At 34.8% G+C, this 24588-nt stretch overlaps 1 protein-coding gene across 3 annotated transcripts in view; it reads right to left on the minus strand.

The window, feature by feature from the left end:
• Wee1 (Wee1 kinase) overlaps nt 1-24588 on the minus strand; it is a 71266-nt gene that overhangs the window by 35323 nt on the left and 11355 nt on the right. For 2 of the 3 annotated variants that reach the window (XM_090395430.1, XM_090395431.1), the window contains exons 2-6: nt 18365-18437; nt 13739-13908; nt 8377-8498; nt 7805-7951; nt 5211-5324 (exon numbers count right to left, since the gene is read on the minus strand). In XM_090395430.1, the coding sequence (XP_090251556.1) occupies nt 5211-5324; nt 7805-7951; nt 8377-8498; nt 13739-13908; nt 18365-18437 (626 nt within the window). Of the gene's footprint in view, nt 1-5210; nt 5325-7804; nt 7952-8376; nt 8499-13738; nt 13909-18364; nt 18438-24292; nt 24438-24588 lie in introns of those variants that run through there. The other variant, XM_090395432.1, reaches the window with a different exon arrangement.

Raw genomic sequence — 24588 nt, forward strand, 5'->3', positions numbered from 1 at the left:
TGCTCATAGAGAATACAGAGACAAATGTAAGAAAGCTAAACAGTGTGTAAAACTAGCTAAACAAAAATCATGGGAGGACTTTGGCAAGAATATAGAAAATAAATATCAAGAAGGTGGCAAAATATTCTGGAGGTTGTTGAAGAAGCTTAGGAATGGAGGAAAGAGTGCTGTAAAAGGAATTAGAGATGATAAAGGTGAAATGAAAACAGGAGAAAAAGATATCCTTGAAGTATGGAGTAATTACTTTGAAAAACTGCTAAATGAAACAAGCAGTGATGACAGCACAGTGATAAAAAACACTGACCAGGCATGCAGTCAGGAATACATATCCATACTTGAAGTAGAAAAAGCCATCAAAGGCTTGAAATGTGGAAAGGCAGCAGGAGTAGATGATATTCGACCAGAAATGCTGAAGTATGGTGGTATAAGAGTCTTACAGTGGCTGCACTGCATATTTCAGAAAGCCTGGACAGAGGGACGAATTCCCGATGATTGGAGTAGAGCTCTCATAGTACCCATATATAAAAAGGGAAATAAAACTGAATGTGAGAATTACAGAGGTATTTCCCTACTGAGTGTTCCTGGCAAGATCTATGCAAGTATACTTGAGAAACGGTTGAGAAGAATTGTGGAAGAAAAGCTTGGTGAAGAACAAGCTGGATTCAGGCCAAATAGAGGCTGTCAGGATCAGATCTTCACTTTACGACAAATAGTCGAGAAAGCATGGGAATATAACAAAGATCTGTATTTAAGTTTTGTCGATTTGGAAAAGGCATATGACAAGGTGCCAAGAGAGAAGCTATTCAATACGCTGCAGTTATATGGTGTCAATGGGGCATTATATCAAGCAATACTTAGTCTTTATTTGAGTTGTGAGTCAGCAGTTAGAATTGAAGGAAGTACAGGAAGATGGTTTAATGTTAAATCTGGTGTGAGACAAGGATGTACATTATCCCCTCTGTTATTCATTATCTATATGGATCACATTATGAAGGAATGTGGTATTAAACCTGATATCAAAATTGGAGATGTTAATGTCAGCTCTTTGCTTTATGCGGACGATGTTATACTTCTAAATAAATCCGCTACAAGTCTGCAAGATTCTCTGACTAAATTGAATAGCTGTTGTAATAGATATGGTATGAAGGTCAGCAATAAAAAGACAAAGACAATGAAAATAGGCAGAATCATTGAAAATGTCAACTGTGTTGTGAATGGAGAACCTGTGGAACAAGTAAAACATTTCAGCTACTTAGGCACAATTTTTACTGAAGATGGTAAACTAAATATAGAAATAGACAACAGAATCAGCAAAGCTGGTATGGTGGGAAGTCAATTGAATAAATTCATATGGAATAAGAAAGAAATTAGTCGGAACACTAAATTAGCTGTATACAAGACTGTGTTCAAACCAATTTTAACTTATGGATCTGAGAGCTGGGTCAGAAGTAAAACACTTGACCAAAGACTAGAGACCGCAGATATGAGAGTCCTGAGAAAGATTAGAGGCGTGAACAGATGGCATCAATGGCAATATCATATTAAAAATGAGGATATTAGGAAAGAACTTGACATTGTCAGCATCCAGGAATGCGTTAGCAGAGCTAATCTCAGATGGTATGGTCACTTAAATAGAATGGGAGAGGAAAGATTAGCAAAACAAGTGTTCTCTGCCAGGTTGGCAGGAAAACGACCCAGAGGAAGACCAAGATATAGGTGGATTGATACGGTACAAAGTGCCTTAGACGATAGAAATATAAGATCTGATAATGTTGGAGTCTTGACAAGTAACAGACTGATTTGGAGGAAAATTGTAGATAGGAAGTTAGTAATGATGTAATTTTTTCATGTAGTACTGTCATATCCTGTACACCCCTTGAGGGTACATGGCAGGAATTTGATGATGATGATGATGATACAATGCTAATTATGCTGATATAGGATTTCTGTAATTCTTCTCTTAGCTCCACCCTTTTGGATTGATTCTGACTTTTCACTACTGTCTCTGTTTTTCTGATGAAAAACAGTGTGGGGGGGGGGGTACAATAAAATTATTGCAAAACCATTATTATTTAGTATACCCTGCATGACAACACAGAATACAATTTAGTTGGTGGTGGGAACAGTTCACCATGAGAAAGTGCATGGACACCAATCAGAAGTCCTGGATAGGCCACGCAATATCACCCTCCTAGTTATCTCAAGTTTATTCTTAAATAATTCATTAGATATATGAAATTTTAAAACTTAAAGATGCTATAAATTTGTCATGTTGTACCATCATTTTGTATTTTAATAATAATAGCAAATACTTGTTGGATTTCTGCTCAGGTGTGGATATGTGAAAATCACCATGCACTGGTGATTACTAAGACCATGTTCCAACATAAAAATGTGCACAAATTCACATGGATAGAAAAGGCAAGGAATAAGAAAAGTCTCATTGACTATGTTATTGTTGATAGTGATGTTTTCTCCCTGGTGCAGGACACCAGAGTGTACAGAGGATTTGAAATTGGAAGCGATCACTATTTAGTCTTGAGCAGGATAAAATTGAATTTCATATTGAAAAGAATAACATGTAAGAAAGTTTTAAAGCGAATAAAAGTTGAGCAGCTCTCAGATGTGAACTGTAGACTAAAATACACAAAGATTATTAAAGAAAAAAAAATGAAAGAGTTTGAGAACAGGTACCAAACCTTTGAGATTCAGTGGCAAGCCTTGAAGAAAACCCTGACTGATTCAGCCAGAGAGGCATGTGGTGAGGTTGTCTGCAAGGATAGAAAAATCAGAACTCCATGGTGGACACAGGAAGTTAAAGAGGCAGTGAAGGAAAAGAAAAAAGCATATTAAAAGTTCCTGGCAAATAAGTCAGCTTGTGCTCTTAGAGATTAAACACTCAACAGTATGCCTGTTGAGTGTTTTTTTTACCACTGTGCTATCACTGCTTTGTCTCTGTAAGAAAGCTAAATACTGCATAAAACTGGCTAAACAAAAGTCATGGGAGTACTTTGACAAGAACATAGAAAATAAATATCAAGAAGGTGGCAAAATATTCTGGAGGTTGTTGAAGAAGCTTAGAAATGGAGGAAAGAGTGCTGTAAAAGTACTTAGAGATGATAAATGAGACATGAAAATGGGAGAAAAAGATATCCTTGAAGTATGGAGTAATTACTTCGAAAAATTGCTAAATGAAACAAGCAGTGATAGCACAGTGGTAAAAAAACACTCAACAGGCATATAGTCAGGAATACATATCCATACTTGAAGTAGAAAAAGCCATCAAGACATGAAATGTGGAAAGGCAGCAGGAGTAGATGATATTCAACCAGAAATGCTGAAGTATGGTGGTATAAAAGTCTTAGTGCAACCACTGTAAGACTTTTAACCTCTGAACATTATGGTCTCACAAACTTCTGAACTTTGTAAGACCATAGTTCAGAAATCCTGGACAGAGGGACGAATTCCCAATGATTGGAGTATAACTCTCATAGTACCCATATATAAAAAGGGAAATACAACTGAATGTGAGAATTAAAGAGGTATTTCCCTACTGAGTATTCCTGGTAAGATTTATGCAAGTATACTTGAGAAACGGTTGAGAAGAATTGCAGAAGAAAAGTTTGGTGAAGAAACAAGCTGGATTCAGGCCAAATAGAGGCTGTCAGGGTCAGATTATCACTTTACGACAAATAGTTGAAAAATCATGGGAACAAAGATCTGTATTTGTCGATCTGGAAAAGGCATATGACAAGGTGCCAAGAGAGAAGCTATTCAATATGCTACAGTTATATGGTGTCAATGGGGCATTATATCAAGCAATACTTAGTCTTTATTTGTAAATCAGCAGTTAGAATTGAAGGAAGCACAGGAAGATAGTTTAATGTTAAATCTGACAAGGATGTACATTATCCCCTCTGTTATTCATTATCTATATGCATCACATTATGAAGGAAAGTGGTATTAAACCTGATATCAAAATTGGAGAAGTTAATGTCAGCGCTTTGCTTTATGCAGACGATGTTATAACTTCTAAATAAATCCACTACAAGTCTGCAAGATTCCCTGACTAAATTGAATAACTGTTATAATAGATGTGGTCTGAAGGTCAGCAATAAAAAGACAAAGACAATGAAAATAGGCAAAATCGTTGAAAATGTCAACTGCGTTGTGAATGGAGAACCTATGGAACAAGTAAAACATTCCAGCTACTTAGGTACGATTTTTAGTGAAGAGAGTAAATTAAATATGGAAATAGACAACAGAATCAACAAAGCTGGTATGGTAGGAAATCAATTGAATAAATTCATGTGGAATAAGAGAGAAATTAGTCGGAAAACTAAATTAGCTATATACAAGACGGTGTTCAAACCAGTTTTAACTTATGGATCTGAGAGCTTGGTCAGAAGTAAAACACTTGACCAAAGACTAGTGACCGCAGATATGAGAGTCCTGAGAAAGATTAGAGGCATGAACAGATGGCATCAATAGCAATATCATATTAAAAACGAGGATATTAGGAAAGAACTTGACATCGTCAACATCCAGGAATGCGTTAGCAGAGCTAATCTCAGATGGTATGGTCATTTAAACAGAATGGGCGAGGAAAGATTAACAAAACAAGTTTTCTCTGCCATGTTGGCAGGAAAACAACCCGAGGAAGACCAAGATATAGGTGGATTGATACGGTACAAAGTGCCTTAGACGATAGATATATAAGATCTGAAAATGTTGATGTCTTGACAAGTAACAAACTGATTTGGAGGAAAATTGTGGATAGGAAGTTAGTAATGATGTAAATTTTTCATGTAGTACTATCATATCCTGTACACCCTTGAGGGTACATGGCAGGAATTTGATGATGATGAGATGCTATTAATAAAACATTTTAACTCATATTGAAATTAAGTAACTAGCTCTTATTATACAAGTCAAATCAGCAAATATTGCTTGAGAACTAAATTTCCAAATTTAGCTCTATATATATATATATATATATATATATATACCTTAATGTTTAAATTTCCAAGAATTTTCTTCTGCATTTGGGGGTTAAAAAGGCCCAACCAAACATAACTATCTGTTATATAAACTAGTATGTTTTCATTTTCATTATATGTATTACTGAGAGCCTGCACACAGGTGATTTAAGCAAAATAAAATGTATATGAAAAATCAAAAAATATTTAATATACAAGTAAAATCCTCACCAATTTTATACACAATATCATCCTCTTCAAACTCATCCTCTTCAAATCCATCATCTGACTCACTAATACGGTGTGCAATAAGAGGTTTTGTGTTATGTGTTATAAAAATATTTCCTACAAAAATAAAAAAGAAAATATCTTGGTTTATTCTTGTAAGACTAATATTTATAAATCTTAACTCTAGCAAAGTTATTTTATTCCTGAGAAGTCTGACTCAATGTGAAAATTAACGAAAATCACCAATCAATTAACGAAAATCACCATGAGATATTACATAGTTATATCTCATGGTGATTTATACAGCATTCTAAAGAGACTAATAATGGGTTGGGAGTGTGCAACACATTGCTTCTCCCAACCAAATGTCATCCCCACCTCCACACGATACAGCCTAGAGAAACAAAACAAGGCTCTGATGACTGAGAATTGGGAACCATAACATCTGGAATGTAGGAAATGTTTCTTAGTGCCAACCATACCAACAGACTAACCTCATTTTAGTTGATGACTACCAATTCAAGAGAAACCATATTACTCAACAAATTCTCCAAAGTAATTCAATCAGCTAGTTATTTTGGATAAATACTCAAAGCTGGATAACATTAAATTTAAGATGCCAAGAAATTATATTCTTGTTTAATCTTTTATCCAAATATAAGCAAATAAAGTTTGTATATTTGTTACACTTAGATAAAGGATTAAACAAGAATATAACTTCTTGGCATCTTTAATTTAACATAAGTGAAAAAACTTTCAAGAGCTGGATAACAGTTACCAAAAACAGATAAATGGAAATAACTCAGAGCATTGTTAGTAAATTCTCAGGGGAAAATAAGTAAAAAACTGAAAATACAGAAAACAAGAAGACTACTTGAAAATAACAGTCGTCATGTTTTCATTAAAAAAAAAAATTCTTAAAATGAGAGGGAGAATTCTTTGATTACAGGAACAGAAAACTCAGGACAATGCTCTCCTTTCTCATAGGTATTTAGTGCATTCTAGTAGTAAATAGGATACAATATTTTAGACATACAAATTGGAAAAAAAAAAGTACTGATAATCCTGTTGAGATAGCACAGTAATATTGCAAAACTTATGGTATAATGCAGATACTCAGGACATCACAATCTGCATGCATGACGGTCACAGTATGCAAACAAATTCAGTCTTCACATTGCTAGATTTATTAAAGTCCTGAACATATTCTAGGCAAATGGTTGACACCATATCACATCAGAACCGAAGAAAATCCAAGAGCAACCAATTTAGACAATTCGACTTAATGTTCATTACACCAAGGCAAAATACAAATGAAATTTAATGATGAAATATGGATAATTTGTCATGAAAAAATATATAATAATCATCATCATTACCTTCGGAATATCTATTCAAGAGTTGAGAGGTTCATTCAACAGGTTAAGGTAGTTATTAAGCCCTTTGCCTGGAATTAGTCTGTCAAATGCATGTTTGCATCACTTTTTCCTGTTTTGAAAGAAGAAAATCCAGGATTGCAAAGCTGCATATTATAATTATTATCAGCAACCTCCAGGAATCAAGGGAGGCCAATCATCACATATACCAACTATCGTATCTTCTTTTTAACACATTCTTCCTAGATGCCTTCACCACTTTTAGCAGGCAAACTATTCCATTAAAGGAAAATTTAGCTCTCACTGTTTTCTTAACTACACATAAACTCAACTTCCAAAGATGTCCTTTACCCCTTCTCCATCTTCCATATAAGGAAAAATTCTGCTACCTAGTATTCTAAAGCACTCTCAAAAGTTTATAGGCTTCTATCACATCACTCTCTCTTGTTCTGATGTTGACCACTGTCTACATTCCACATACTCTCAATTTGTCCTCATAGCCTATATTCTAATTCCAATATCATCTTTGTAACTCTACTTTGCACCTCCTGACAGCTTCTTCATCTCGGATCCCAGGAAACCAAACCTACATACGGTGCAGTCATATCAAAACCTGCATTGTAAAGAACAAAATAACTTTATCCTTGTGTGTGTCAATGTTTGTTTGAACATTTATCCTGAGTTTTGTAATTTACAATTTTTGCTATGTGACCTTTAATTTCAATTTCCTATCCTCCATGATCCCTAGTACAGAACAATTTCAATTGTCATTTTTTGGATAAAACCAGGATAACAATTATGAAAACAGAAAACGCTATGTTTGATTTTTGGAAAAGGGTTGCTAAAATATTTAATTCTTATCCCATCCAATAATATGAATGTGCTATAGTTTCACAACATTTGTGGTTATGAAACTACTATGTTAATTAAAAACTTTTTATTCAAAGTAGAATGCTGTTTACATCAAAAAGAGAAGAACGCACATCAAATACATATCAAAATTTCATGTGTCAAAGATAAATTCCAAGAGAATCTTTTTGGATTTTTTTTAAATACCATGAGAGAGAATGGTAAAGAGAGGTTCTCTTTTCACTTTTTCCATCATTGCAGTAATTAAAAGAATTTGGAGAACATTTAAGAATATCTTTTTTTTTTTTTTTTTTTTGCATATGCAAACAAGAAAACATGATTTCCAACGATAATAATAAAAGCTTTACTAACCTGGTTTGATATCCATATGCACTAAGTTCTGTGAGTGGATATACTTCAAACCTTCTGCTACATGTAACAGTATCCTCTTTATCTCAGATTCATTAAAAGTAGTACTAGACTTCCTCTTCTCATCCAGAAGGTCTGCTAAACTTCCTCCTATAAAATACAAACCTAATTTAAAATATCTTTAACTATTACAAATAAATCAGACAATTATTACTGACTATTTCCAATGAATAATTAATTCATTACATATTGCCAAATTCCCCTTGCATGTTAGGATCAATTGCCTGCCACAGCCCGACATCTTAGATTTTGTATTGCATATGCATTACAAGGTTTCTGCATAAACAGGCCATCGTGCCTTTTTAGCCAGACGAAAAACCTGATTTTCCAGAGAGAAAGCCCTGCCACTTTGTTATCAAAATCTTAGGAAATAGTCAGGACATCTTAGATGTGCATCCAATAAAGTGTTTATGGACAGTATATGTTCAGGCAATTTCTAGATCAACTTATAAGTGATCCATAAGCTTTTAGCTGAACAAATAACATAAAATAAATTGCTTAATTGTTTCACTTACCATTGCAGTACTCATTCTGAATTAACATATGATCATCTTCAGCCCATGCTGAATAATATCTAACAACATGAGGATGTTTCCCTAGAACTGCATGAGCATAGACTTCATTCAGTGCTGTCCGCCTATAAACAAGTGAAAATAACCAGATCAAATATATAATAAAATAAGAACTTTAATGCTTTTATATCACTCGCACAAAATAGAGATCGCAAAATCATTAGCAAATCAATGCCAAATATGGCAGTGATCAAGAGAAAAAGTAATCTACTGATATTCTTTTGAAGAATTAAAGATTGTAGTCTTCCAGCAAATATTTCATGAGGAAAACTCTTCCAGAGAACAGTGTTACAATTTTTTGTAGTGGCTCACCACCATTGTTATGTACCGCCATGTGCGCCATTTTATGTCGTTGCTCTTCCTACAATATTTTAACGTTACATCCCCTTATGAATTCAACCTCTCTACTTTAACTACAAGACTTACAAGATTTCCCTGATTAATATCTGTATCACTTCTTACGTGTTCATTCTATAAGGAAAGCAAATTCTATATCTCTGGCCAGTTCCTAAATTTACTCACATGCATACCCTGACTGTTAAAGGTTATTCCTTGCTATAAGAAACAAATCCTCTAATTTCTGTCTGGGGCCGTCTCCTCTTCAGATATTGACAAATTTATTTTTTAATGCTGTGCCAGCCAATATCTTAGAATAGAGGGGACTCTTATTCAGGGAGACTTTTCCAGACCTTTGGTGCACATAGGAGAATAAATTTAGTGCCTATACTCATAAATCAAATGCTCTACTATGGCTAAGTAAATTCTGGTTTGCAGTCGTAATCTCTATAACAACATGTTATACCTTTCTTTCAATTCCCCCCCCACTATGGTTCGAATTAATGAATGGTAGTTTTGGTTCATATCACAGACAAAACTCAGGTATAAAAGAAAATACATATTTATTGGAATCTAAAGACATAATATACACTTTCAACTACTTCAATGACATGTTAAATCAAACTGATTAATACTCTAACATACGAACAATAATTCTTTCTCTTGAGTTAGAGATTTTACACACATAATATACACATTATACTCCTCTAATCAATTATTCTACCTACTGTGTTAATCTTGCATATTAAACTAGACACTCTCTTCTATAAGCATTCCTAGCAATTTGTCTTATGAGCATTAGCCACTGCTAAATAATCACTTAAAGTCCTTAAATACTGTCCATACTCATTTAATACACTACAACGATCTTTTCCTTTTTCTGACTGGATAGTTATACAACAAAATCTGTACATTACCATTTCTTGGGGTAGGGTCTCCAGGTCTGTCGGAACTGTCCTTCTTTGATCGAACTACCTTTCTAATCTGCCATAAGCCTGCGTCCATGTGGTGGGTCCTTATGGTCCTCGGTTTCCCTCGTCTATCCTCGATCTGTTTCGGGCCATCCTCAATTCTAGCTGCCGGTTAATAATGTACGTATGCGATAGAATTCCGTCGGTACTTTCAGTGAAGGAGCGGAGACAGATGTGCCGACATCTCACGCTTTCGTACTGGCGGAAATTCCGACATCGAAGGGAAAGGCACACCCTCCGATATCGAACGATTGCCACGAAACACCATCAGGAACCACCGGTCCACGAGAGAAGTCAAATCATCATCCAGGAAAACAGGCGAAAAAAGCCTTGAGAAAGGGGTGCAAAACCTTTTTATTCTCCATTCACTTCCCCCCTTTTGCACCCTGTTCTTGCCACGATAGCGCCCTCTTACCTTTTTTTTACTGCGATCTTTTCCTGCCTGCTACTTTCATCGACCACGGCAACTTCGGCACATCGTGAGATCATAGCAGCGTCTTCCGGGAACCGAATGTGCGTTGCTTTCCTAGATTGGCAATGCCTCAGGCCCACCCATGACCTTTGGACTATTGTTTACATCTGATTTACCCATTCATTTATACATGATGCATTTCATATAATACTAATTTATACACGAAGCTCTTTACATAGTATTACAATTCTACTAAAAGGAGGTAATTCTATTTCCATTTACAGTTAGTACTTTAGTTCTTCTGCTCCAGTACAAGTTTTTTCTCTCAGCTGATTTTTTCGACTTGTTAAATCCTGAATGAATTATTTCTTTAATAAAGTTCTTCATTCAGGATGTAACAACAGATATAGAGAATGAAAAGAGTAGCAGGTTCAGTAGCACAGAAGTGAATATGCATGTTGGGCAGCTACTGCTTGTGTTATTGTTGGTTTAAGAAAAATGGAGGAATGATGAATGAAGCACTCATGGAAATATCTAAAAAAAAAAAAAAAAAAATTCAAAACTCACCAGTAATATATTAGCTAGGGAACGACTGACAAAGTGTCCATAAATTAGCTTAACTGTCCTCTTTTGGACAGTATCAAGAAGCTTTACACAGGGTTTTGCTGCATAATCCCATTGCAAGAAGTATACCAAAATTAAGTAAATAGGGGATTTGTATAGAGTTATGGGCTGGAGAGATGAAAAATAGTGTCTTGCATCCTAAGGAACACCTGCCTTAATAGGAAATTCCAGAGAGAGAGAGAGAGAGAGAGAAAAAAAACACCTTCCACCATATATACAAGCAATTCATATTGCCAGAAGATGGCAATTTGTTGAGAAGCCTTGATGTCAGACTAATTCCTTGGAAATACTGAATAGAACAGCAGGAACTACAAAACTTACCATGACATTTATACAGAGGTGGGTATGTAGGCACAGAGATCTGCTGTAGATTTCGACTGGTAAAATCCACATTGGCAGTAAGCAATTAGTTGACAGTTCTCCAGGTGTTGAAGTTGACAACAAGCTTTTTTTTTTTTTTTGCTTCCATGCTGTGGGATGAATGCCAACTGAGTATAATATAGCGCAGAGATGAAAAAGAACACGGGTTGCTTTAAGAGCACAACGGATGGAATTTAATCAGAACCAAAAGCCTTTTTGGTATCTAGGTTTGTTCAAAATTCTTCTGATGTCTTTCTGGCAGAAAGCTACAGGAAGTATGCAATGTAATGTTCAGGGTATAGTTGGAGATCTGCCTTCATCACCTGTGCAGGAGTTGGATGAGAAAAAATTATGCCAAGTCACCTTTCCATAGGTGTTGCAACATCATCTGTGGAAGATGGGAACATAGATGGAGAGAAATGTACCCAGCAGCCCTGCAAGGTTCAATGTGTTGACTGCTAAGTTTCCTACATTTAGCTGTTTTTCTACATAATGACTTTTGCAAATTTCCTGGGCTGCAATATAGGATAAATGAGGAGTTTTGGCCTCTAGTAACTCATGATATGCAGCCCCTCCCCCTCCAACTGGCTTGGCATACATCCTGGAAAACATGGATTGGGCTGGAATTCAGAAAGTAGAGAATGAAGGCAGTCAAGATCCAGAGGATGCTGGATTTTGAATCAACTCTTTTTTGACCTTCTGTGTACTAAAATTTCTTTGTTACATTATGCATCATTCATTTACTTCTGCCGCTTTCAAATTCTGAAATTCACTCTGATCCTAGAAACTTTCATATCAAGTTTTTGAAGGATGATAGGTTGCAATAGCTGAAGGGAAGATATTTCACTACAGATGATACAGTGAATGACATTATGATGAATTATCATAAGGAGTAGTCACCTCAACAGAGTAGCTGAAAGGATACCTGGTTCAGAAAAGACCACACTGTTGGATGATGGGAAATAATTGTCAGGTAAAGATAAACAATGTGCTTTAGATCATTGCTTATAGCAAATACTTCAAGTCAATGAGGTCAGAGTAATTTTCAGAACTGGAAAACAATGGAGGCTGAAGATGAGTGATACATAATGTAGCATAGAAATTTTAAAATACAGAAGATCAGAAAGAGGATTCAAGATTCAGCATCTAGCAAGGAATATTACATCACACAAAAGCACATACACTGCTCTTGTAAGCAGAAAGAATCACACAGAATAGTTTGCATGGGCTTAACTACTTTCAAGATGAAGTGTGATTGTTGCAACAGTAACTATCTAAAACAAAAGATCAGGTTTCATTATCTGTAGGTGTTGGTGCACATCACTCATGTTGGAGTTTATAGTCAGTTGGTGAAGTGGAAGTTTTTTTTTTTTTTTAAATTTAATTTCAAGGAAGTTTATTTGTTTTTAACTGCTGTTACACTGTATCTATTTCTGTTTATCATGTTAAGCACCTCAGAGGTGAAGAGAATAAAAAACAGAGAACGAATATACTCTTAGACATGTTGCCCAAACATAGAGCATCTGCTCTCCATGCCATAATATGGCCTTGAGTGCTCCTGCATACAGGACCTCCTCTCTAGAAATGCCCAAGCAGTGTAGATGGCAGCAGAGCTATGCATCAGATGATCAGGAAGTCATCTAAACTCATTACCACTAGATTTGTTCTCATATGCAATCTACAGGCAGCCTACAGAACTACTTTATTGCTGATAGCGATTATTGAAGATAGAGAAGGCTCTGGACCTCTGCAGTATGTCTAGCATACCCTCGAAGAGGGGGGAAAGAAGCTGGAACTCTTGCTCTGGTGACCAACACAGCATCAGCACCTTCAAGCTCTTCCAATAAGCAAGGTATAGTGGTGGCTTTTGACTAGGCAATAAGGGTCATCTACTATTAGCATTTCCACCAACTAGGAAGGTATCCTTTGACAACAGGAATGCTCAGTGATAGTTCCAATCCCTTTGGTAATAATGAGCCGCTCAACTCATAGGACAGAACTGACACAAGCAAGAGAGATTGTATATTTCATTACCAACCAATTAGTGGTCTCTAGCTTTTATCTGTAGATGTTTTTAATGTAGTTAGTAGAAGACATGTTTAATTTTAAAACTGCATGTTGTAAACACGAGATTACCACCTTATTAAATTATGAATCTGAGGCTAAACCTCATCTGCAAACCTGATATTAAAAAAAAAAATTACTATGGCATTTTAGCATTAACATGAAAAAATGCCATAGTAAAAGAAATTTGTATATAAAATGATCATTTTTTGCTGCAGGGTTAACTGAGTAAAGTGTTTTAACTCCCAGTAAAAATGTGGATTCATATCCCACTATGGCACAAAAGTGTTTGCAAATGTCTTTAGATAGAAGAATTTCATGGCCAACACGAGATCACCACCTTGTTTATTGGGAGAAAATAGCTTGAAAAAAAGTCCATGTTTAGTGTTAGAAAACAATTTTAACAGATTATCTAATCCTTAGCTTATCCACAGTACCAACATGCTAGGTTTACAACTTTCCATGGGTAAAATAAACATAAAAATAGCCTTTTGATTTGATTCCAATACATGAAATACATATACATATGAAAACTTACTCATCAGATGTTCCTTTTAATGGTTTTAATGACTTTTTCAATGCATAAACACAACCATCAAGCCTATTCAGACATTTGTAAACACTTCCAAATTCTCCAGAACCTATCTGACACAACTCTAGGAATTCTTCTTTATAGCGACTTATATTACTGTCACGTAGATGAATACGCTACAAAAAAACAAAAGCATTTTGTTTCATAATATCAAAACACACTTCATAAGTTTAATTTAAATATTGTAATTTAAGTCCTTAAATTAACATCCACAATACAGAACCCAAATAAATAAAACTTTTAAAAAAATCATGAAACAAAAAAGAATGATTTTCACCTGGATTTTAGTTTCTTAAAAAAAAGTTACTTGCCAACAAGCATCTTTAACTATAAATTAATTACCATGCTAGCAGATTAATACTTTCACACCCTTGTAAATAGTTACATTTGTTGTTCCAGCAGCTTCTTCTTTAGTTATGTTTTTTCATTTGATATAAACACACTGGACAAATAAATATGGAATGCAAACTTTATTCCATAATATGGAGTTATAACATTGCCTGTTCTAATTAAAGCTTGGATTTTTTTGGCATGCTGTCAATATGACTCATTATCACATGCATATCAAGTTTATTCCACTCCATGCTTAATAGATCCCCTTAATTATTATTATTATTTCGTGACACCTTCAAGGAGTCCAAAGACTCATCGAGGGAGGGCAGCTTCCCTACAGCTCTACATCTCCACCACAACGAACCTCTACCATCATTATCATCTACATCAACTGCCCACCACTAGTTAGTATTTTTTGTCTGTAAATTGCGTGCATTCTGAAGGGCCAATTCATCTGTATGCAGGATGAAAACATCCCAGTTTCCAGGAGAAAAAACTCTGCTACTTCTGTATGAGATCAGCTAACTCATCTTCAATTGAAAAAATCCATATAAAGAATCTTCCTGTCATGGGAAGAATCGAACTTAGGCCTTTTCCAATCGAAGGGCGCAATATACTGTCCTTCTTCCAATTATGCTACAGAGGCACTTTCTGCAATAATTTGCAGAATGTTGATGTTTCTTCTTTACAGCCCTTTCTACATGTCCCACATTTTTTCAATAACATTCAAATTGGATGAACTGGCTAGCCAGTTGAGATGTGGAACATCTTTCTCATGTTCTACAAACCAATCCAGCACAATTCTAGCTGGATGATAGCACGAGAGTTATTACCTTGAAACTCAGGATCCACTATGTGTCCTTGTTCCAAAAACTGAACAAATGGCAATACTTCTTTATTTAAAAGTGTCAGATAATCCATAGATTTCATGCGATTGGACACCTCAACGAATTGGCCAACAAGTGCAAACACTTTGTGGGGAATATGTAGAATAATGAGTAAGTTATGGTCCTATCTCAATTCCTCCATTGTGATTATCACAACTCTTCAGCACACCCTTGTATAATACAAGGTCGTTTACCCATATATGCAGAGAAAGGTCAGCTTTGTCTTTTTAGATGTTGTTATGAAAATATTATCTGGACAACTGAGAAGTGACAGTACAGATGAGCAGAACTCGCAAGGAAGTTAGAAAGCACGATTGCCATTTGTATACGTAGTCATTTATTTATTTTTTACACATGGTCCTTTCAAAGTCAGATTTGGATTTTTTGATAGTTGCTTTGCATTTGTTGTGTGCTTTAGTGTAGTCTAAGAATGAGGATGGAGTTCTTGTCTCAAACCACATGGTTTTATTTTCCTTGGACTACTTTGGCACACTACATTAAACCACGATTTAAATAGTTAACAGGAATTGTGAATGAAGCTGACAACAAAGGCTTTCAATTCTAGGAAGAATAAGTTCTATAACTTAACCAGAGACAGAGCAGGAAAGTGAAAAGATGTTTTGTTAGAAATAATTTCACCACGGAGATTATGAATCAAATTAAAGATAGACATTTTTTCCCCCTAAAAATTTGTTTCAAAACCATGCGCTGAAGGTTGAAATTTCAGTTAGAATTTTGATCAGTCAAAATTTGTTATTCTATGCTTCTATTCTCACTCATTTGTCATACATGATTTCACGTTAAATATTTAAGAAATTTAAAATATAGATAACTATAATTAAAGAAGGCAATGGATATGTTCTGTATAATGAAATGGAACTTACTGCATCTGGTTTCATTTAAAATTATGTATGGCAATTCAAGTCATGTATCCAATGGTCTTTCAAGTGCAATAGAATTAGTGATATTCTAGTGTTTAAGATTATTTTTATTAGTAACCCATGGATCAAAAGCAATAGACATTGCTAGAGTATTGCTTTCAAACTTGACGTCATTGCATATGTTAAGGAAAATGGCAATAGAGCAGCAACATGGTATTTTGGACCACTGCCAACTGAAAAAATTATAAAAACTCAGAGAAAACAAGAACAGCTCTTAAAAAGAGATTAAACATATTAACCATATTATCACAAATAGGAAATATGGATGAGATACTTATTACATTTGATGTGCCTTCAAACAAAACAGCAGATGTCAAAGGTGTGCTCAACGTATGATAACATGTTATAATTATCGTATATGTTGGCATATAAGACGACTCTCAAATACTACAGAAAATCCGTCGAAATCATGGGTCGTCTTATATGGCGAGTATAAAAAGGGAAGCTTAATTTCTTGGATGAACATTTAGGTAGTTACAATACATCGTTATATAAGAAAATAGACAGTGTTTATAAACAAATCAGATTAATTTTTTGTGACATAAATTTATTTAAAATATTACAATAGATGTAAGTGTTAAAAAATAAACAATAATTATTAAGTTCAATTTTCATGTTAATTTTCTTCATCTGTTGAAAATAGTTCTTCAGATTCATTGTTTAAATGATCGTCATATGGATCCCAGTTTGAATCCGGTGAATTGATTTCATTTCACCAGATTCATTTCAATTACCCCTTATTTTAAATCGAGCTATATACTTTCTTCGTTTTGTTGCTGTTTCCATGATTTTAAATGATAACAATTTTAATAATCCTAAAATTTAAAAAAAAAAATGCAAAAGTAATAATTAATTAAAATTGGAGTTAATCACTTTTAATTAAGGTAATTCGCATAAATACTAAATCTATGCTATGCAAAAAAATAACGGATATGCATAGATATAAAAATAATGGATATAACAACAATACCTAATGTTGCATTAATACAAGAAAGAAGAAACCGGGAGATCGTCTTATACAAGTGACATAAACTTAAAACCTAAAATTTAGGTCTCGTCTTATATGCCGACATATACGGTATTTTCAAAAATGTATAATTTTTTCCCAAAAAAATGAGTGTGTCTTATACGCCAGCATATATTCAAAATAGTTTACATGTCATCTCTTATTTTATTAATAATCTGGTGAATGCCTTAGAATTACTGAAGAAAAGATTTCAGAGATCATGAAATAACGTGATTTTGAAATTAATGCTGGCCAGAAAGAATAAACATTGGGAAGGAAGTAACAGTGATGAAACTACAGCTTTCATCCTCAATCTCTGTAAAAATACATTCATTCATTCTGAATATCAGAAAAATTGCCTCATCTGTAAATCTACAAGTCTCTTGTCATCTGATTAAGAAGTTAGCCACTTTCCTGTGCTCACCAACTTTATCCACTATCCCAGCAAGATAGTAATAGTATTCTTGTTCTTAAATTCTTTCATATTATGATCAGACAGGAACACCAGTGAGCATATGTTTAGAAGAATTAGGATGAGATAAGATATACAAGGAGTCAGGCAAATCTCACCTTGTTCTTAACATTAAATTTCATTTAAAAATCAGCAGAAGAAAAGTCTTACATAAAAGCCATTTTTGTAAGATATCAAGCTATCAGCCAAAACCAAAATAATGTAACCATTGGTTTTAGTTGGAACTGAAAATAACTATGAAGCATGGTTGAAAAATAAACAAATACTTACACATGTTTTACTAGTGAAAAATGGATTTTTCTTTAATAGTTTGAATTTTTACAAAAACAATGATGGAAAATTAAAAAAAAATATTGCATTGCTTACAAAGGCATAGCTTATCTGGAGCACATAATTTCTCAATTCTCAATTCAGATTTTGGATTAAAACTTCAAATAGTGAGTGAGGATCACCATTTTAATTTCAAAATATAAACTCTCATCAACAGTAATGCATGCTGGCCTAATTGATGTTTGAGGATTTGGTGTTTGAGATTGCCTTTAGTTTGTAGATGAATTTCAGCACAAAATGCAAGGCAACCTGCTTTTTGGAAGTCTGAAATAACTTGAAAAAGTTAAATTGCTATTTTTTTCTACTTTCATCTATTCCCAATCCTTGTTGGATCAACATTTTAATTTTTGACATGCATGTCAATGTTATCCACTCTGTTCTAGTTACAGTGGCAAGTACTGTATATTATGTTTGTAGATGTGTATGTCTACAGGAGGATGTCTTCTGGAGTCAGCTTTAAAGTCCTACCTTGAGTTATAATTAAACAAAAATCAAATGCAGATTTGAAGGGAATTCCAACTGATAATTGGAGCCTCTAGATAAAATTGAAATACATGATATGAAATAAAATTCTGTACATTCAAAACAATAGTTAAACATTACCTTCGTGGGAAGAACATCTTCCTCAGCTTCTTCCTCTTCTTCCAGAAGTTCTTCTAAATTACTGTTCAGGGGCCTGTTTTAAAATAATCATCAATTTATAGTAAATGTTTGCAGTTACTTAAATATAATTCTTAATAAAACAACAGATGAAAAACTATAAAAAATAACGGTATACATTGTACTCAAAAAAAGATATGCTAAACTTTATATTTTATTGTATTTACAAAGAACGTATTCTAACTGTAATAATAATTATTGTATAGGCAAGTCCATAGAGTCCAAAGATTCATCATGGAAGATCCAAACTATCCACACAAGCTATCATCTCTCCTTGAACCATTAACAGACAAAGCACTCTCAAATGACTTGGGAAAGCCATTCCACTCATTCACAACTCTCTAAGCAAAAATCTAGCCTTCATATCCCTACTAACCACACCTTCAACCTTAGCAAGGTGTCTCTAAAGTTTAACTCTCTATCTACCACCACCACCCCTAAATCTCTAGCTTCATCTATTTCCTGGAGTACAGTTCCGTCAATGTGGTACACAGCTTGTAATTTATTTATCCCAAAATTCATAACTTGACATTTCTCCACATTAAACTGACACTCATTATCTTTTGCCCATACTGCCAGCCTATTTAAATCATCCTGCAAGCTCTCCACATCCCCTTGATAAACTATTATTTTTCCCAATTTTGCATCATCAACAAACAACTGAATATTTCCTTTCAGGCTATTTCCTATATCATTCATGTACAATTTAAACAGTAGTGGTCCTAGCACTGAACCTTGCAGCACACTACTAGTAACTTGTTTTCACCTTGATTCTGCCCCTCCATATACCACTTTCTGATATCTGCCCCCCCCCTCCACATAACTAGTATCATATCCATTCCCATTTGTTCTAATAGCATAACAGAGTTCCCTGTGGTATTTTGTCAAATGCCTTTGCAAAATACAGCAGAATCATCATATAGCCATTTCCTTTATCCAACTCAGCTGTTACTCTATTATAAAAAGTTGTTGCCCCTCATACAGTATCATATTCTTATCCACCCATTCTTTCGATTTTTCCAGTACTTTTACCACCATGCCTGATATAGTGATTGGTCTATAATTTGCTACTGCAGTCTTAGAACATCCCTTATGCAAGAGAATTGTTTTGTCCTCTTTCCACTCTCTTGAAATCCTACCCGAGACTTAAAAACCTAGTTAGTGGCATTGCCAGTTTCCTTGCACATTCTCACAAACCCCGAGCTGATACCATCTAATTCCACAGCTGTATTTACATTGAGATTCTGCAATATCCTAAGTACCTCCATTTCATGAATCTCCATTCCCACGTCAGCCTCTGTCACATATGTTATAGAATCTCATCATCCTCACTTGGATGATATATTCTTGTAAAGTGGTCAGTCAGTAACTCAACTATTTTATCTGCCTCTGTCACCTCATCACCCTTTGGCCTGCTTGGTTCTCACTTAGACACCACATGAGAAACATGCTCTTCACTTACATTTTTATTAACCAAATATTGAGTAAATGAAGAACCAGAAATGGGTTAACCTCCTTACTGGTCGATGTGGATGAAATAGTGACACCAAACTGCACTTCTTATTCCTGTTATTCAATGGGTGTTAGAGCTTCGTATCCAGATTTAGCTGAACGTCTATAGATGTCGTGGCCAGTTGGGGGGGGGGGGGGTTAATATACATCGAAATAATCCAGAGTATACTGTATCTAGAAGAGAATGTTTGTGATCGGGAGATAATATTCAATACCTAGTGTGAGACCACTTTCTTGCTTATTGGAGACCTGATGTGGGTTTGAAAAAGTTCCATCTTTGGTTTCTAGAGCAGCATTTCAGATTATGTAAAAAAATATATATATAAAATTAATAAAAACAGCAACTCCCCCCCCCATAATGCTAATGTACTATACATTCACAACCTTTCACAGGTGGAAATCACATTAAAAAAAAAACCTGCCTCTAACTCAACCAAATAATCCAGCCTTTTGTTGTAACACACCTGTGACATTTGTTGTATTTTTCTTCAATATGAAGATGACAGCCTTCAGGCCATCTTCTGAAGTCTCTGTATATCCTTATCACATTTAACCTGAAAACTCGCATTCTCAGTCACACATAATTTCCATTTATCTGCCTCAAAACTTTCACTCATTCTCACATCCTAAAAGCATTCTCAAACACCAACGCTCACATTGAATTCAAAGGCTGTTGGTGTGGTTCAATATCTTCTCAGCCATGCTAGCATGCAGTTTTTAATTAATTTTTTTCATATTTGATGCCCATAGTGCTGTATGGTCACTCCCATACCTCACCGAGTTTTTGGACATGAAGCCTTCTGGTATAAGAAGTGGTAGGGTCGCAGATGTCCTTTCGACACAGAGTTAGTACATCAATGCCCATGGTGGGATTCGAACCTACAGTCTCTTGGCTGGAGAGCAGATATGCTAACCACTCAGCAATAACTCTTTCTCCTACCTCAGATGACTTAAAATCATAGATAGCCTTGGGCCAACTATATGTGATTGACTAACGGTGGAGATGGATTGCCCATCAGAAGTTAGTTAGGGTTTAAACGGCCTTGCCTACTCCATTTGAGGAATGAATGACATTAGCAAAAACTTTTTTTAAAAAAAAATATTGTATTATAAAAAAAGTCATCCTTAAACGATGTCATATTTAAAGGGGATTAGTTATTAGCAGATAGTGTAGAATAAGCTTTTCACCATTCAACTTAAAAGTAAATAATCCTGAATGCTGTTTCACAAACATTACATAGCTAGTTTGTTTCAGCATAAGTTTTTGGATATCGGCAACGGGCCGACAATAAGCGCGTATTTTATTAAACTTGAATACAAAACGCTGGAGTTTTCTATCATTGATTTTTATTGCTCATAACCTTTTTTTTTTTAAATCTTTATCGACAACTCACATTCCATATTTAAAATTTTATATTTTCCGAGGACCGATACAGACACCACTTCGAGAAACGCTGAATCAGAGTCCCGCCCCATTTGAATATACAAATGAAAATAATTCTGGCTTATTCCATTACTAGCAGCTAACTCCGGCCAGCAATTTGAAATTAGTTCCAAATCAAATTGAATGACTTGTAGAGCATCCTTGACAGATGTTTGATACTGTTTATACTCTCTGCTCAATTCCAGTTTTACAAGCTTAAAGCCGAGGCATGTTTGCATTTCACTGCTGTTTCCCTCTTTTTATACGCACCCCTCCCATCCCCAATCGGTTATAATCCAACGGAATCCCCATCAAGAATTCCGTTGGCCGAGACAAACTTCAGACGGAAGCAGCTGCAAAATCAACAAACAGCCACGTGTTGATTCCGCACATTAACAATACGTGCCACGCGACGCAGATGGTTGGACAAAGGCGAACTGAAAAGCCTATAAAGTATACCTGCACGTGCGGATGGTCATGCGACAATAGACTTTTCTTGTATGGGGACATCTGCAACATACGTAGATGTCCTTTTCTTAAGAATCACAACGCTGGCCATATATTAAATTAAAGGCCTCGCAAGACAGTTTTTGTAATTTTTTCCCCCCAAATCACAAATTCTTATTTTTAAACAGTGACATCCTGATACACAGAAAAAAAAAAAGCGGTTATACTTTTAAAACAGCTAAATTTGTTTTAATGTGCAAAGCTCCACATAGTTGCATGTATATATTTTTAAAAAAAATTGAGATGGGAAACTCATGAGCTGCAACAATTATGTTAGGTTTTTCTGCATTTTGCTAATACAGTTATCTCTAATGGAAATCAGACTTATGGGATTCTATATTTAAATAGAGTTCAATGTTCGTTAATTATTCACGTCGTAAAACTTTATTACTTCTTGCTGATAACCTTAAGTGGTTTGCCAGCTGTCCACATAAGCGAGAGCTGTCGTTGGCAGACTGCCAAAAAGAGTCAATTCATGTTGAAGGGGAGAAAGAAATAAGGCGATGTACGAATTGGTCACAAAAAAAAAACACGCGAAATCACGTGCTTTATATAAAATTTTCCAACTGTTGTACAAGCAAAATAGTTACCACTTTAAAAACTACAATGATCATAAAAGAGAAGTTAATTTTCCGACGTGTAATAATAAACACTCATCCCACAATACGGATTGATTACCCTATCGGAATGGATTCTATTTATACAACCCACACTTTTTTTTGACGCTTGTAAAAATTTCAACTACTGACCGCCAGTAGATAAAATGATATCCTTGTTTACAATTTCTTCAATTCTTTTGGACAATTCCTGCAGACTTTTTTTTTAAAATCATTTCGCTATCGAAAAAATATTGAAGTAATAGTAAACAAAGTAACTTAAATATAAAGAGCCAATAGGCTTCATTTCGGCGATATAAACATTATTTAAATTAAGGGGATATTAAATCCCACATTGTTTTAAAACCGAATAAGAAACTCAAAGATTAGAATCAGAGAGTTTCTTGCATTAGCTCACCCTAGTAATCGCCGATACCTTTATTGTTTACTATATTCGGCATGAAACTCTCTGATTCTAATCTTTGAGTTTCTTATTCGGTTTTAAAACAATGTGGGATTTAATATCCCCTTAATTTAAATAATGTAAACAAAGTAGATCTTTAAGGATTCGGAGAAAGGGGGGGGGAGGATGTCAATGTTCAGATATATATTTATGCGAGTTTTGATAAACAGATCACAAATTATTTGAAATATCTTATTAATATAACTATCGTCTAATATACATGAACAAAATGGATCTAGAGTCTGTTGTTTTCTGAGGATGTACTTGCAAAAAAAAATCTTTGAAATGCTTTTATCGTCATTACTAAACGATAAAATTTATCCAAGCAAACCATGGTGAGATAACTGTCGTTTGCAAGATTTCAAAATAATAATAACGCCACAAATATTTATTATTTCTGCTTTAGTCTCTCGGTAATTGTTAGCACTAATTTTAATAATAACGAGAAGAAAATCATAATTAGAAGCGCTTTCTTTTCTTATCGTTTTCATAAAACTACTCAACATGCATCAGCTTGCAATACAACAAGCTTATATTATAAAGACAGGAAGTTTGCGTGTATCTAATAGTGCGTGAAGTAGTAATGAAGTTGAATTTCACTCCAGTTTTCACGCGTGACAAAAAATGCAACTGGTGCTCGACTTAAGTAAACGGTATATGCGCACGGTTTTAGTTTGGATATAGCAGCTGTGACCTATCAAGCAACTAATGTTACATATTTACTGGTTCCAAACAACAATCCTTCCTACCATCTGACTCCGGAAGCTTCCGACAGCTGAATGCTGTCGTACTGTAGCTTATTTTTGCGCAACAAAAGACATTGTGGGCCACTTCCTGGACCAGCTGTCTGAGGTCCCCCCCCCCACCTGTTTGTCCTAATAGAGAGGCCGAAACAGCTGACGTCCAGCTGCTACCAACTCCAGGAATGTAAGCAACGGCTTGGACTTCTCCAAAATAAACCAATGTAGTAAAATTCGTAAGAAAACACCTATAATTTAATTACATATAATTAGGCACTTTTGACATCGAAACGGGAGGGAGAGAAATCACAATATTTATGACCACAATCTACAAAGAAACAAGATGCTAATTATCAAAGCAACGATGAAATAAGTTTAGAGGCAATATTCAGGCATAACATTATGGAAAAAACTTGCAAAAAAACAAATCGATATTCAAGACGAATCAATTTGATTTAAAAAAAAAGGTGAAGACTAACATTCATGCTTCAACATCAATGTCATTTTAATCATATTTCTGCAGGTATATATCTTGCATACAATGATACTTCGTAATAATTATGTGCTTATCTTTGTTAAATTTCAAAGTTTTTTTTAAAAAATATTCAGATTCACAATATGCTTCAATACCTGGCATTTATAATGTCAGCAGATGTAGGAAAAAGATTTTTTTTAAAACTAAACAAAGACATTGCTTATTCTTCTGGACCAAAATTTCAGGAAAACAACAGATACTGTGCAACCACAGATTAGACCTTTCGACACTTCTACGCATGTCAGAATAAGGTGAACCCATTCCGATAACAGGGTAATAAATGCACTGTGGGATGAGTGTTTATTCTTATACGTCAGAAAATTAGATTTCTTTTATGAAATTCTAGTTTTTAAGGTGGTAACTATTTTGCTTGTACAACAGTTAGAAAATT

This window comes from Typopeltis vanoorti, chromosome 7 (assembly GCF_054136105.1).
Source record: "Typopeltis vanoorti isolate ZY-2024b chromosome 7, IOZ_Tvanoo_1.0, whole genome shotgun sequence".
NCBI classification, from domain to species: Eukaryota; Metazoa; Arthropoda; class Arachnida; order Uropygi; family Thelyphonidae; genus Typopeltis; species Typopeltis vanoorti.